Genomic DNA, 14,643 nt, shown 5'->3' with positions numbered 1-14,643 from the left:
GTTTCATTTTAATGAAGTCTGATTATTCAATTTTTCCTTTTATGGATCAATCATATTTTGGTGTCAAGTCTCAGAACTCTTTGCCTATGCCCCAACCTAAAGATTTTCTCCTGTTTTTTTTCTAAAAGATTTATAGTCTTGGTTTTTTTTTTTCTGTTTTTTCATTTTTTGGCCATACCGCGAGGCATGTGGGACCTTAGTTCTCCAACCAGGGATCGAACCCATGTCCCTTGCATTGGAAGGTCAGAGTCTTAACCACTGGACCACCAGGGAAGTCCCTAGTCTTGTGTTTTATAATTTAAGTTCATGATCCATTGTGAGTTAACTTTTGTATAAAATGTGAGATAAGTCAAAGTTGGTTGTTTTTGTTTTTGCCTATGAATATCCATGCTCCAGCACCATTTTTTGAAAAATGTTATCTTTCCTCCATTGAATTGCTTCTGCACCTTTGTCAAATACTGGTTGGGCATATCCATGTGGTTTTATTTCTGGATTCTCTGTTTCATTGAGCTATGTGCGCCCACCTTATTTTTCTTTTTCAAAATTGTTTTTGCTATTCTATTTCCTTTGCCTTTTCATATAAATTTTAGAACAATCTTGTCTTTTTCTATAAAAATCTGACTGGGATTTTGATAGAAATTGTGCTAAACTTGTATATCAATTTAGGGAAAGTCAACATCTTTGTTTGAGTCTTTCAATCCCTGAACATAGTGTGGGTCTCCATTTATTTAGATCTTTGATTTCTTTCATCAGCATTGTATCGTTTTCAATGTACAAATCCTGTATAATTTGTTGTATTTATACCTAAGTAACTCATTCTTTTGAGCAACTGTAAATGGTATTATTTTAGATTTTGATATCCACAAGTTCATTGCTAGGATATAGAAATACACTGACTTGCGCGTGTTATCTTGTATCCTGTGTCCTGCTGAACTCACTTATTAGTTCTAGGAGTGCTCTGTGGATTCCTTGGGATTTTCTATGTAGTCAATCATGTAATCTGCAAATAGGGACAGTTTTATTTCTTCTCTTACAACCTGTATGACTTTTATTTCCTTTTCTTGCTTTATTGCACTTCCTTATTGCGCTATGGCGAGTCAGTGGTGAGAGTGGACATTCTTGCCTTGCTCCCATCTTAGGGAGAAAGCATTCAGTCTTTCACCAGGAAATATAATGTTAGCTGCATGGTTTTCGTAGATGCTCTTTATCAAGTTTAGGAAGTTTCCATCTATGCCTATTTTTCTGAGAGTGTTTTAACACAAATGAGTGTTAAATTTTGCTCTTTCTGCAATAATAGATTCATGTGATTTTTCTTCTTTGGCTTTCAGTTTGGTGGATTACATTAACAGATTTTTAGCAATGAGCCATCTTTGCATCCCTGGAACAAATTCACTTTTTCATGGCTTTCAATTCTTTTCATATATTGCTGAAATCTATTGGCTAATATTTTAAGAATTTTGGCACCTATATTCATGAGGGGTATTGGTCTGCAGTCCTTTGTTTTGTACGGTCTTTGTCTGGTTTTGGAATCAGCTAATACTAGCTTCATAAAGTAAATTGGAAGGAGTTACTCCTGGGTACGGATAGGAGTTCCGGCTTCCCACTGGGTCTCCACCAATACCTCCCTGGCTGTGAGGGGTCGGAGTGCCTCACTACTGCTCTCCACTGTATGGGGGTGTGTGGTCTCATTACTGCTGAGAGGTGGAGGAAGTCCTAGCTCTCTGTCTCTACTAGGTGTCCTCTGACACTCCTCCACACCCCGCCCCTCCCCAAGCAGGCAGGGTTCCTTATTACTGCTGGGTGAGAATGTAAGTCCTGGCCCCTACTTGGCTTTCTCTGACACTAACCCTGGTGGGGGCATTGGTCGCAAGTGAGCAGAGTGGTATGGTCACTACACCCAAAACTAGTTAAATGACTTTATCTAAAATTAATCACTGTTTTACCATAACCCCAGGATTTGCTGTACAAAAAGAACAAGGTGTCCCTGGCAGAACTATCCTTGTCCCCTGCCATCCTTTTGCACTATTTTATATTTTAAAAAGTAACGAAAAGGTCACAGCAAGAAAAAAAATTATTTCAAACTGATTTGTTGACAGATTTTCTCTAACCCACCTCCCCATATTCAAATATATCCACTCAAACTTGACTATCTCTGGGTGTATTATACCAGGCGCTACTGCTCACACCCAGCTATCAATGGCATATTTCTACTTCTCCAGAGAACACAAGGCTCCATCCCTCCACACCCGATCCCCAGGAAGCAGAACCCTGATAAGGCGAGGGCCAAGAGCACTGCTGGGGAGCTCCAGCTGACACAGGAGTGCCCTCCTGGACACCACTTGGTTTCTCAGCCTTTCCCTTTGGCTGCTGCTGGGACTGCCTCATCCTGCTCTTATTTCTTCTCTCACTTTGCGGCTCCTGCAGGTGCCATGGGATCCCTGGCTTGGGGCTACTTCTCAGCTCAGAGGGGCCTTGGGGCTAGGAAGGCCTTAGCACCTCAATTCTTTAACTTTAGTTAACAAGCACCTGGGAAGCTTGTTAAAATGCAGGCTCCCAAGTCCCTGATTGACATTCTGATTCAGTAGGATGGGGTGGCCCCTGGAAATCTGCATGTTTAGCCAACACCTGATTCCAGTACAGGCAGTACTGGGAAAGGCCTGGTTGATGTAGGTCCAGAGCAGCTGTTCTTAGGTTCTCCTCCCTCATTGTTTATTAGAATCACTTGGTAAAACGATCATGATTATGTGCTTACGTTATTAAAAAGAGATCTTACCATTTAGCAATAGATACCTAAACACCAACATGATGTCCAGGATTTGCTTTGAAACAATCCAGTAGAGGGAGGGGGAGGAAAGTGGGTGGGAACACAGATGAAACAAGATTGGTCATGAGCTGATAACTGTTGAAGCCCAGGTACACCAGGTATCAATTTACTACTTTCTACTTTTGTATGTGATTGAAATTCTTCCCAAAATAGCTGAAGAAGAACTAAGGAACCAAGGAAGCTTTTTAAACTATTCCCATGGTTGGCCTCACCCCTAATGAATGAAATTCGAGTCCCCAGGGGTGGGGCACGGGGATTTTTTTTCCCCCACTGCGCTCTAGGTGAGTCTAACCTGCAACCAGAGTTTATAACTGCTGCCTTAGGAAAAGAGAAAAAGGACTTTTTCGCCATGCGGTTTCCTTTTCAAGCCTCTTGACTGCCAAAGTCCTAATATCTCCGGGGACAAAATCAGCTGTAGGCCACAGCCCAGCCAAGGCAGACACTACTGTTTGCTGCCAATATCTATTCTTCTCATCTGTCTCACTACCAAAATGTTGTCTGGGGTACCAATGTGCCCAGTTCTTTCCAGACTATCACCTACCCAGCAATCATGTGACCTACCCCTGGCCCATAAGGTGCAAGCAGAAGTCTGCAATGATTGCTGGGAGAGTTTTGCTCTCCTGATGCGGGGGCAGCTCCTCCCTTCTTCCATGTTGCTTTGCTTCTTCCTGCCTGGACGGAGGCTGGAGGTGGAGGAGCATCATGGCATTCTGAGGTGAGGGCCACCAACAGGATGACAGAGCAGAAAGATACACGAAGCCTGGGTCCACTGATACCTCTCCAGCCCTGGCCTTCTGGAAGTCTTTGCCCTTCTAATTGTGATGCAGTCCTGATACATTGGCTTATCAAGGCTAAGAATGCCCGTGAGGGGTTAAGTCCGAATCCCATAATATAAAATAGTGAGCATTGCCCTGGAGGGTCACCTCTCCCCAGGAGGGTCTTGTGGTGGCAGCAAACTGCTGGTCACCCAAACCACTTACTCTAAGGGCTGTGCCAGTCTCACAGGTGGTACAAGTTAAACTCAGGATAGTCAGTAAACTTGCTGAGGGGTGAATCCCAAAGAGGTGGCCTCCAGACTCAGAGGAGGAGAGCTTGCTGATTTCCATCCTAACCTAGAAGAGCAATCAGATGGGGTGGAGAGGTTGCAATCCGGCATTTCCCCACAGGCCTGTGGAAGAACCAGCTGGTCCCCCGAGCACTGGCACCCAGGAACTTACGGGGCCACATTCGAGACATTGCCCTGGGCTGGCCGAGGCATTAATGCTGGCTTCTTTTCCCTCCTTCCAGTCTATGTCTCTATCCCTTTTGTTCCTTCCATCACGAATCAGCAACAATAACCAGTTACCCAGCTTTCTGCTGAGAGGAGACAGGAGTCAGCTTGACAGCCTGAATCTAACAAGATGGGTTTAGGAAGGACAAATGTTGATGACACAAGGGCAGCTGGGGAGGAATGAGGCCTCACACAGCAGCACCTGTGAAAAAAAATTAGTCTGATCAACTACGAATCACAAGTGAGGTGGCCGCCAAAAGAAGCTATGTGAGCCTAGGCTGGACAGGAATAGGGAGGCAAGGGCCACTCTCCATTCTGCCCAGGTCAGGCTGCCCTGGAGTATTACACGCTATGCCTGGGCAGGCAGAGCTGAGCACTGGGGCTGAGCCAGCTGGTGTGTGTAACCAGAATCCGGGAAGTAGTGTCCTGTGTGGAGCCAGAGCCTTCAGAAATCCAAAATCTGAGGGCTGTATAGAGCCAGGAAGCAGAGCAGGTTGTCAGGGCAGGGACCGCATCCGGCCACTTCTGGGGAGGTTTCCTCTGGACAGGTGCTGTGTACCGGGTCACTGCTGCTCTGAGCCATGCAGGGGAGGGGAGGGGGGTGTTCTGTTTGGGGCACCACATCTCAAGAAAGAGCACAGGCCAAGTGGGCATCATTCAGGTGGGAAACCTGGATGCTGAGTGGGAAAACCATGGGAGATGAGCAATGAAAAAACATGCAGATGCAATAAGAGAAGTCAGGGGTATTAGGGTGGCACAGTATCCCCAGGGATAAGAGATTAACTTGTTCAGTATGAATACAGAAGGCAGACCCAGAAACAAGGGGTGGCATTTACAGAGGAAAGATTTCTGCCCAGTATGAAGAAGGACTTTATAACAGCACTGTCCAAAGACAGGAGGTCTGCTGTGAGAGGTACTGACTGCCCCATGGCTGGAGATATTCAAATAGAGGCTGTAAGGTCACTTGTTAAGGATGAGATCAAAGGATCGCCCACAGGTGCAGACTGGAGCATGAGGCCCTTTCCAACTGAGATTCAAGCAAAATGATCGGGCCACCCAAAGACCTCCTGTCTGATCCAGGCACAGTGATCACCCACCATTCCTTCCACCTCACACATCGGGGTCTCCCTCCCTGACCTCTGCCGACAACTCTTCCCGGAGGACAGCTAATGCACTCTGACTCAGCTCTGCCCCTGACCACCCTGTGCCCAACCCCTCAGCCTAACCAGGTGATTTCTACAATCCTTCCAGAAGACTCAGAGTCTCCTGGGATAGCCTCTCTTTCCCTTCAAATGAGCCAGAAGCTTGACTAATGCCTCACTTCCCTTTAATTTTTTAAAATAATAAAGCGTTGAATATTTCATGTGATTTATTGAATACTGTACTAAAGTGAAAAAAAGAATGTTTGTATGGGTACAGAATGGTTGTATCACTCCCTTTAATTTGAGGATAAAATCTTTGTAAAAGTATTTAAACTTCCTTTGGGATTCTTTTCTCCTCCATAAAAAATCTCCAGAAATCTCTGAAAGCCATTTTTGAGACAGATTTTACCATTTCTGTGAGTCATTCACTGAAAAAAATTACAGCAAATCACCTTTTTTCAAAAGCCCTTTAACAGAACCAAGCTCCATTCCCTCTTTGATGGGATATCGACTCTTCTTATATGGTGTCCTCCAGCAATTGAAGCCTCACCTCCAACCAAGCTTCTGTATCCTGTGGAAATGCTTTTAAGCAAATGCTGCTAAAAACCTCAATGCGTGTTCTTCTAGTTATATTTATTGGCACAGAAAATAACCATCAATTTTCTAGCTGCTGGATCTTTGAATTTAACCTGCCACTTGATTTCGCTCCTCTCAAATATAAAAGAAAGGGCATTATTTTTTTCTTTGCTCTAGCTGCAAAAGAAGAAAATGAGGTAGCAGAGCACACTAAATTCCCTTGGAAAAGGCAATTTCCAGAAGCTCTCAAAGAAGAAGAGCTGCTTGTCTACTTTGTACTTAATGCTTTCTCTAAATCACCCAGTTCAGTGAAGTCTCGGGACATTTTAGTTAACTATAGTTTCATGTGCGAGATTTTAAAAGAGCCATTAACCAGGTGATTAAAGTAATGAGATCTGTGCCTCCTGATGTGATGCACTAAGAAGGGCACCACCTCACCTGGATGGGATTCTTCCAAACACACAAACCTGAATCTAAACACGAGGACAGCCCACAGCCCACACTGAGAGACATTCTTCCAAGGTGTCAAGGTCATGAACAACAAAGACTGAGGAACTGCCCCTGACAGGAAGAGAGTAAGGAGACATGACAACTAAATGTACTGGGAACCCTGGTTTGTATCCTGGACCAGGAAAATGTCCATTCGTGGGCCATCTGGTGAAATTTGAATCAAGTCTGCAGATTAGTTAATAGTATTATATCAGTGGTAATTTCCTGGTTTGGATGATTGCACTATGGTTTTGTAAGATGTTAACACTTGGGGAAGTTAGGCGAAGGGGTTACGGGAAACTTTTGTACTATTTTTACAACTTTTGTGTAAGTGTAGAGTTACTTCAAAATAAAGTTAAAAAAATATATCTGATGAAAGATATTCCTCGGTGCCTTGTGTGACATGGGAAGGTCTCTGTCTTCCGACAACACCTTTGAGTGTCCTTTGCTGGTGGACAGCGGGTATTGAGGGACACCTTTGAGAGTCAAGCCTTATTATGTGTGAAGAGCTCTGCTTTGCCCAGAAAGTGTAACCCTCAAGGTCACCTCCACCCTTCATTTCCTTACCTTGCTCCATTTACTCTATCAGAGAAATTCAGGGCTTTCCTCGGCAGCTGTGACAGGGGTCTGGAGAAGCAGGCAGTCAGCATAGTGGCCACGAGAGGCAGAATGGTCAGGCTCCTCCGGGTGGGTTCTGAAACACAAAATGTGTCCTCAGCATTGTGTTGCTGCCTTCAGGAGTTTAGGCAGAAGGGGTCATTTTCCTTCCAGGTTGTGAAAGTTAAAGTGGGCTCGTTTGACCCAGGTTCAGTCAAGGCACCAGGCAGTCCCCGCCTGCCACCCTCCTCTCAAGCTACAGCCTGATGTGATGAAAAGAGTCAGGAGGCTGGGACATCTAGAAACCTGGGTTCTGGTTCCAGCTGTGCCACCAACTCATGGGGTAACCCTGGGTGAGTCATCACCCTTTTGTACCATGAGGAGGTTGGACCAGACCAGTGACCCTCAAACTAGGCTGTGCAGCAACCACTGGGGCGCCCAGGGTCCCGTCCCCCTCAGGGATTCCAGCTCCATGAGTCCCATTCTCAGTGTTCCCCACATCCAGCAGAACATCCATCTCAATTTGCCCACATGCCTCCAGGCAGCTTTTTGAGCCCTGGGCCAGGTATCTTTTGATTCAGCTCTCCACCTTTCTCCACCCCACCATGCACAGGGTCCAGCTCTGGGGCTGAATTCATCAGTAACTCATCATAGCACTGAGACTGAAGCTACAAAATGAGACACACTCTAATCAACCTAAATTAAAACACACACACCCCCACAGTCTCTCCCACCACCCTACCACTCCCTTTCCAGGTTAAATCAAACTTGTTGCAGCAAGGCCAGGTGTCAGTAAGGCTACTCAGCATAGTGACTAGCTTTGCATTATGAGTAGTAGACGGGTGTGTGCATTAGTTGTGCTCCTGTTCTGGTTAATTGCCCTCTAATGATCCCTCCTGGCCTAAGGGAAGGAAAGGGAGGTGGGGAGGGAGCTGAGCAAGGCAATTCCAGCCCTGGGAGCTGTTGCTCTTTTCCTGGGGAACCGTCCTAGTCTCTCTTTGCACACCTGCCTGTGCTTTGTTATACTGCCCTTAACAGTAACAAGGTTCTGCCTGAGGCAGCTCCTCCCCTGCCATTTTGCCTCCGCCCCTAATCTGATCACCAGTCACCTGCGCCAGTGGGTCTGTGATAAGTTCACTAACTAGCCAACAACCACAGTATTTACTGCAGAAGGCAGGTCGTGGTGTTTCATCTGTTTAATCCTCAGGAGAGGAAAACAAACAGGGCTCTTTTGTCTTGCGTGATCCTTCCTGGACTGTGCAGTAGGCTCTTGCTTCCGTTCCGGCCCCTACTCGCCACACTCCAGTCTCAGCACTGCAGCCAGAAAGGTCTTTCTAACACCAGACAGGTACGTGACTCCCTTGACTAAAAGCCTCCTCTCCATGCCTTTTTGGAGCTGGCCTCTGCCTCCCTTCCTATCCGGTACCCCCTGCCCTGTGCTCACTGCTCTGAAGCCACGCTGACCTTCTGAACATACACGGAGCTCTTTCTCGCCTCAGGGCCGTGGATCTTGCCTTTCCTCTCTCTAGAGGGCTGAGTCCTTCGGACCCTTCTGATTTCAGAGAGGCTGCCCAACCCCTCATGCAACACACAGGGGTTGCTCTCCATAAGATTGCGCTTCAATCCAAGATTCTCTTGTTTCTTTACTCATCTCCCCCTTCTAGATCATAAGCTCAGTGAGGTCAGGCACCTTGTCCATCTTAGTCACCACTGAATCCCCCATGCCTGGAAGAACCTGACACAAAGGAGGCACTCAGCGAGTCCCTGCTGAGTGGGGGTGAGCTGCGTGCTCGAACCTCACCCCCATCCCCACAAACAGACTGGTCCTTCACGGAAGGCACAGGCCCATGCTGTGGGTGCCCCGCACCCCTCCCAAGTACTGACCAGCTGGCTGAGTACACACGTCTCTGCCTCCTCCCTCCAGGACTGGAGTCTGAGGTCACCACCACTGGGTGATTTAAAATCCAGTCGTCTGGAATTCAAGCGCTTTCCATCCCTTCTGCTCAATGCCTGTGGCACAGAATGCCTCAGTGTTTGCCTCAATGTCTCTCCAAATAGAGAGCTGCTTTTAATTTTATTTTCCTTTGAGTCAGCAATATCTAAAAGCACTGGCGTCAAAATAGCTTAAATTGCATGAAAACTCAGCCCCTTTAATAATGCATTATTCACAGTGTAGTCTCTCATATACAAAATGCTAGAATTTTAGATATCTTTTTCTTCTACTACTTTTTTACATTCCTTAAATATGTTGCTATTTTCACCCCAAACACAATGCTATAGGCAGTGGAATTCCTGTACTCTTCAGGGCTGTTTGTCATCTTAATGTCTTGTGCTGGGCTTTAGTCTCTGTAAATATTAGTTTCTCAAACTGGAAATGCCACTCAGTTGCCTTTTGGTTTGGAAACAGAAATGGCCGTGGGAGGCAGGCGCCGCAAGGGGACAGGCAGAGCCCCTGTGAGGGCGGGGACCATCTCTTTAGCTTTGGATTCAATTAGCTGCTCCAGGGTGACCGAATTTATATGATACTGTCGCAAAATCAAGATGTTCACGTATTATCCTGGAATCTGGGAGAAACTTTTCTAATTCTGAGAACACTTAGGTCTGCTCTCAAGGGCACCGCCTTTCCATTGTCAATGCAAAACCCACGTGCAGCCCACGGAAAGCACCCCCTCTCCAAAAGAAAAAAAAAACACAACTGTGTGTATCCTTGTCTTGATGCTGGGCTCACTTGCTGCATTCTGACAGGACTATCTTGCAGAAGACACAGCTGGCTGCATTCCTGTGGGTCAGGGTCAAGGTCTCCCCTGCAAGTGGCAAACATTCCCAGTACTGACATCCTCAGAAGAGGCAGGGCATCAGCAGCAAATAGGAATTCAGGAGGCAGGACTTAGGCAGGAAAGAGAACTCAAGTTTCTGGACACGAAGTCTGGAAGGGCCTTGGTACTACCAAGTGGGAGAGGGAGGTCCTGTTTCCCTGGGGAGGGCGAGCTGGGTTTAAGCTAAGAACCATCCTGTGTAGGGACGCCACACTGAGGGGCTCAAAGCCTGTAACCTGTGTGAGATTCCAAGGTCTGACAACTGGCAGCCAGTTTCCAACATACTCTGCTTGGCTATTTTGTTTGGCTTGCCTAGTGTTTTAAAAGGCAATGTAACGAGGCAGCTATGTTATGCTTGAACTCAATAGCAAAAAGTTTTCACTTACTATCTCAAGCCTACCCACATCACCTCTGCTAACTGCCTGGACATTGTGGGCATTAGAGTTTGAGATCTCTTACCAGATAGATGTCTATTATCCTTTGGCTATTTCCCTTCTGATCACTTAGCATAATCTTGCCTAGAAGTTCCAGCTCAGCTCAGCTCAGCTATACGTGTTAACTACAGTTATTGGAGGCTTCCTTGAGGCCATGCAAAAAGGAAACCTGGCAAGTTTTAAAGTCCTTATTCAAATAAGATGTCTATTATCCCTTAGAGAGATAACTATTCTGAAACGAAAGTCTAAAGACATTATACAGGAACACCAGATGATATTGTAGGTGACGTTCCCACTACCATTTTATCGTAAATGCAGAAGTGACTTTTATATAGCTGCCTTTAACAGGGACCTTCAATAAAAGCCAAGTATTTAACTTTATAGCCCAGTTCAGCGAAGGCAAACCTAATGCAGACACTTGGATTAGTCTGACAGACACTAGTCACCAGATTAGACTTCGGTGATGGCCATTTCTCTTCAGAGAACACATCACACTTTCGGCAGTTGCCATCTTTCCAGTGTCTGTCTTGCTCAGCTGATCCGTGTCCCTTTCAGACTTGCCTATTGCCCACAGGATTTGGCCTCTGCAGCTGTAGTGTGCAGTGAGACCCTCCCCCCCCCCCCCCCCCACTCTCTGGCCATGGAAGACTGGGTCAGGGAGAGACACCTGACCCCAGACGAATCCATCATTCTGTCCCCTGGCACTGTGAAAGAATGCAAAGCAGCCTCTGTGGGGCAGAGACATGTGATCTGGTTGCTGGAGTTGGGGGGAGGGGGGTGGGCAGCTATGCGACATTTGAGTCTGAAGCCAGAGAGAGAGATGGAGAAAGCCAATCTGCAAAGAGAGAAAAGAGTCGGGCACACATGTAGAAAGAAGCAGAGATGGAAGTGAAGAAGAGAGAAAAAAACAACAGAGCCCCCTGCTCCTGAGACCCAGCTGCCCTCCTGTCTCCAGCTCTGTAAGGCATGTGATGTCTTTATTCTGTGTTGATTTAAGCATGCTTAATGTTTCTGTTAGTTGCAGCCAAAACAATATTGGTGAAAACACACTGAAAGCAGGTTCTTTCTGCAAACGATTATCATTAATTCTTAAGCTTGCCTGATATTCTGAGAATGCCACACTGTAGACCTCATAATGATAACAGGAAAAGGAGCCTCTCCCTCTTCACTTCTGTCAAGGAAACATCTGTCCTTCCCCAAGAGAAAGTGTTACCAGAGCTATCAAAATGGCCATAATTACAACCACCAGGTGAAGCAGGCATTCCATCCCTAGGAGAACAGGGCTTGCCTACCAAATTCAAGTCAGACCTGTACACAGTAGGCACATAATATTTGAATGACTTAAGAGAGTTTTCAGCAGAGGAATACCGTATCAGGCTTATATTTTAAAATGATAACTCTCACTGGGTTAAGAATAGACTGAGGATAGACAAGGGCAGAAGCAGGGAGACCATTTACAAGCTATGGCAGTAACCCAGGACCATAATGCACAGCCATGCAGGTTGTGCACTGCAGAACTCCAGCAAAACGTGAAGAGGTACTCCCTGGACATATATAAAAGGGTTGCCAGCCCCGGTGGAAACCGTGGAGCTAATTAGACGTGGTCAGAGTCTGGCTGTGTTTTGAAGGTAAAGCCCACTGTGATTTACTGACCAATTAAATGTAGGCTATGAAAGAAGGAAGAATCAAAGATATTTCCAAGATTTTTCATGCAGATGTAAAAAAATGACATTAGTACAACTGACAGTTTAAGGAGCCATCCTATTCATAAGCGCTTACCACATTTCAAATCAGAGCGTACAAGCCCAGCATCCTGGCCCTCACCGGGCCCCTCCAAGTCATATCTCCAACTATACTTCTCTCATCTACTCACTTATACCATTTGCTACACCATCTCTCAATAAGCCCTGTACTTTCCAATTTTTGTGCCTTGCTCATCCTATACCAAATCTGAGGTCTCCTTCATCCACTAAGCCCTAACTGATTCAAATAACCTCCTTCAAGAAACCTTTCCTGATCTCCTAAATCAAAAATCAATCTCTTGTTGCGGGACTTCCCTAGCAGGTCAGTGGTTAAGACGCCGCGCTCCATATTTGCATTTTCACTGCTTCCTTATGTGCCTCTGAAATAGCACTTAACCTAGGCCGGGTAGTATTAGAGGTATCTCTGCTTATAACCATTCACAGCACCCCGCTCCACCATCTGACCACCAGTCTCAACCTAGATTGTTTCATTGACCTCCGGCTCATCCAAAATGACTACTCTGGTGTCTGACAGGAAGCAGCCACTCTGTAAATGTGTACTGAGAGACTATGCGAGCTACACTCATTTCAAAGTTCAGCTCCCTCGCCCGCCACGGGTATATGCCCTGGGCACGGCCGGGCTGCAACGCTCTGGTAGAAAGTGCTAGGATATTTGATGCGTCATAAAGGATCCTGGCAGCCGGAAGCCCACCGTAACGAAACGTGTGCCTCTGCAACCCCTCGCAGGGTTAGACGGGGACTTTGCATCAGCTGACTCCGGGCAGATTTTGGCAGACTGGTTGGAAAAAACCACGCAGAGCTCAAATGAGCCCAACGTCCCGCGCGGCTCCAAACCCTACCCCAGCAGGGCGCAGACCGCCCGGGTCCCTGTCTCTGACGCGTCGCCCCAGCGCGCGGGCAGAGCGCGGGACGCCCGAGACTCGCCGGCGCCAACTCGCTAAGCGCGCAGGCAGCCCCGCGTCCGGGCCAATCGCAGGGCCGCAGCCCCTTCCGGCAGACCAGAGGCTGGGAGCCGAGGGGGCTCGGCCCGAGCCACGCTCCCATTGGCTGAGACGGCACCGCCCAGACCAAGTTGAGCTGTCCCCGCACCTGTGAGCGGCAGAGGCTCCCGGCCTTCCCCGGCCGCGGGCCCACCACCAACCCAGCACCTCCGGCCTGCTCCCGCGGCGCCTCCAACTTGCTCGGTCCTCCTCCTCCCCCGGTCCTGCGGCCTCTGCGGTCCTCCAGTAACAGCCGGCTCAGCTCGTGCTCGAGGAAACTGGACCGAAGGCCTGACTGCTGTCCAGCATCCTTCCCGAGGGCGCAGCTTGAGGGGAGGAAGTACTCCCCACCCCCAACCAAGTCCCCGAGAACAGAGCCTCGTGGAGGACGCGGGAGTAGGACGAGGGATGCGGGCAGACCCAGAGAGATGCGGTGAGGAAGGGAGCCTAGGTCTCAGGCTAGAAAGCAGGACTACTGGCTTCGGTCCTGGCTCGGCCTCTGACTACGATGTGACCTTGGGCCGGTTTCTTCCCTTCTCGGGGCTGGGCTCGTCTTCTGTAAAATGCGGCGGCAGACAAGGATAAGTGTCGAGGGTTTCACCTGGGAGACTCGGGGCCGCGTGTTCAACCTAGGCCTCCCCCTGCCAAGCACATTTTCTGAATAATAAACGTCAGGCTGGGCTCCCAGAGCACGGACGTAATGCCCGGGAGGGCGGAGGATGAGGATCACCTGGGGTTGAGACGGCTCTGGGCGGGATCGGTCCATCTTTACACCGTTACTTCGGCCGCGGCCGTGGGGCCCAGCCTACAGGACTTGGTGTCCCCTTCTCCACTCGCATCCCCGCGACCCGAGTAAAGGGCAGCGCAAGTCCAAACCAAACCGAGCATCACGCCGGTTTAGGGGCGCCGGCTCATCACGCCCGAGCTGCAGAGATGCGGACCCCTGCTCTTACCCCAAACCAAACTGGCGCGGGGGCTCCCGCTGCTGAGGGCTCAGCTGGTGCGTTCGCCGGAACCTGGCGCTTCGCAGGTACCCGCGCTCGCGTCTTGGACCACCGGGCGCTACCGCCGTTTCCTTCTCGAAGCCCCTTACTGGCTCCCACTCCTGCGGCCTCCAGCCTCAGCTGCCGGGGTGCGCTTACGCACAGGGGCTTTGCTCTGTAGGGCTGCGCGGGGCGGAGCCCGACGGCGGGCGGCGCAGGGGCGGGGAGCCTCTGCACCGCCTCCTTCGCCTTGGGGCGTCAGGCCTGGCCCTCCTCGCGCAGAGGCTACTCCTATTCGCTAGGCGCCCAGCCCGGGATTAACCCACTGCCGCCCCCATTTTAGGTCTAAACCGCGCTCTGATCTCCTCCACCGCCATCCTGGTTCTGGAACGAGCGGGGAACGATTTCACCCCGCGGGTTGCGGGTAGGGAGGTGGAGGTGCCGCTCCAGGAAGTGAGGAAACCCGGTGAGGTTGAGGCGCCTTTCCAGGTCCTACGCCTACTTGCTGTCTTTGGAGCTCATTGGGGTGGGTTGGTTTGTTGGTTTGTTTTTAAATTTGTCTTTTGATCAGATGAAATTTATTTAAAATTTTCTTCCTACGATTTTAAAAGATAATTTAAGAATAGCACAGCTTCCCAGAGTTTCAACAACGGAACATCGGAGGCCAATCTGCCACGGATCAGGCTCCCCTGCCAAGTTTCCAGGATGAGAAACCAGCTGAGGAGAAGGAACCTATCAGGGCAAATTGGTGGCAGAGCGATGTTTAGGT

The 14,643-nt window shown here is 48.6% G+C and overlaps 1 protein-coding gene across 1 annotated transcript in view; it reads right to left on the bottom strand.

The window, feature by feature from the left end:
* The window catches only part of BDH1 (3-hydroxybutyrate dehydrogenase 1), a 34,095-nt gene extending 20,012 nt beyond the window's left edge, over positions 1-14,083 (bottom strand). Inside the window, 2 exon segments of the mRNA XM_057544925.1 lie at positions 6,869-6,995; positions 13,001-14,083. Of these exon segments, the coding sequence (XP_057400908.1) occupies positions 6,869-6,951 (83 nt within the window). The 5' untranslated portion in view covers positions 6,952-6,995; positions 13,001-14,083.
* Between the last annotated feature and the right edge of the window lie 560 nt (positions 14,084-14,643).

The sequence above is a fragment of the Balaenoptera acutorostrata genome, chromosome 4 (assembly GCF_949987535.1).
Source record: "Balaenoptera acutorostrata chromosome 4, mBalAcu1.1, whole genome shotgun sequence".
Taxonomy (NCBI): Eukaryota; Metazoa; Chordata; class Mammalia; order Artiodactyla; family Balaenopteridae; genus Balaenoptera; species Balaenoptera acutorostrata.
The sequence above is the reverse complement of the archived record's forward strand: the minus strand, read 5'-3'. Positions and strand labels throughout refer to the sequence as shown.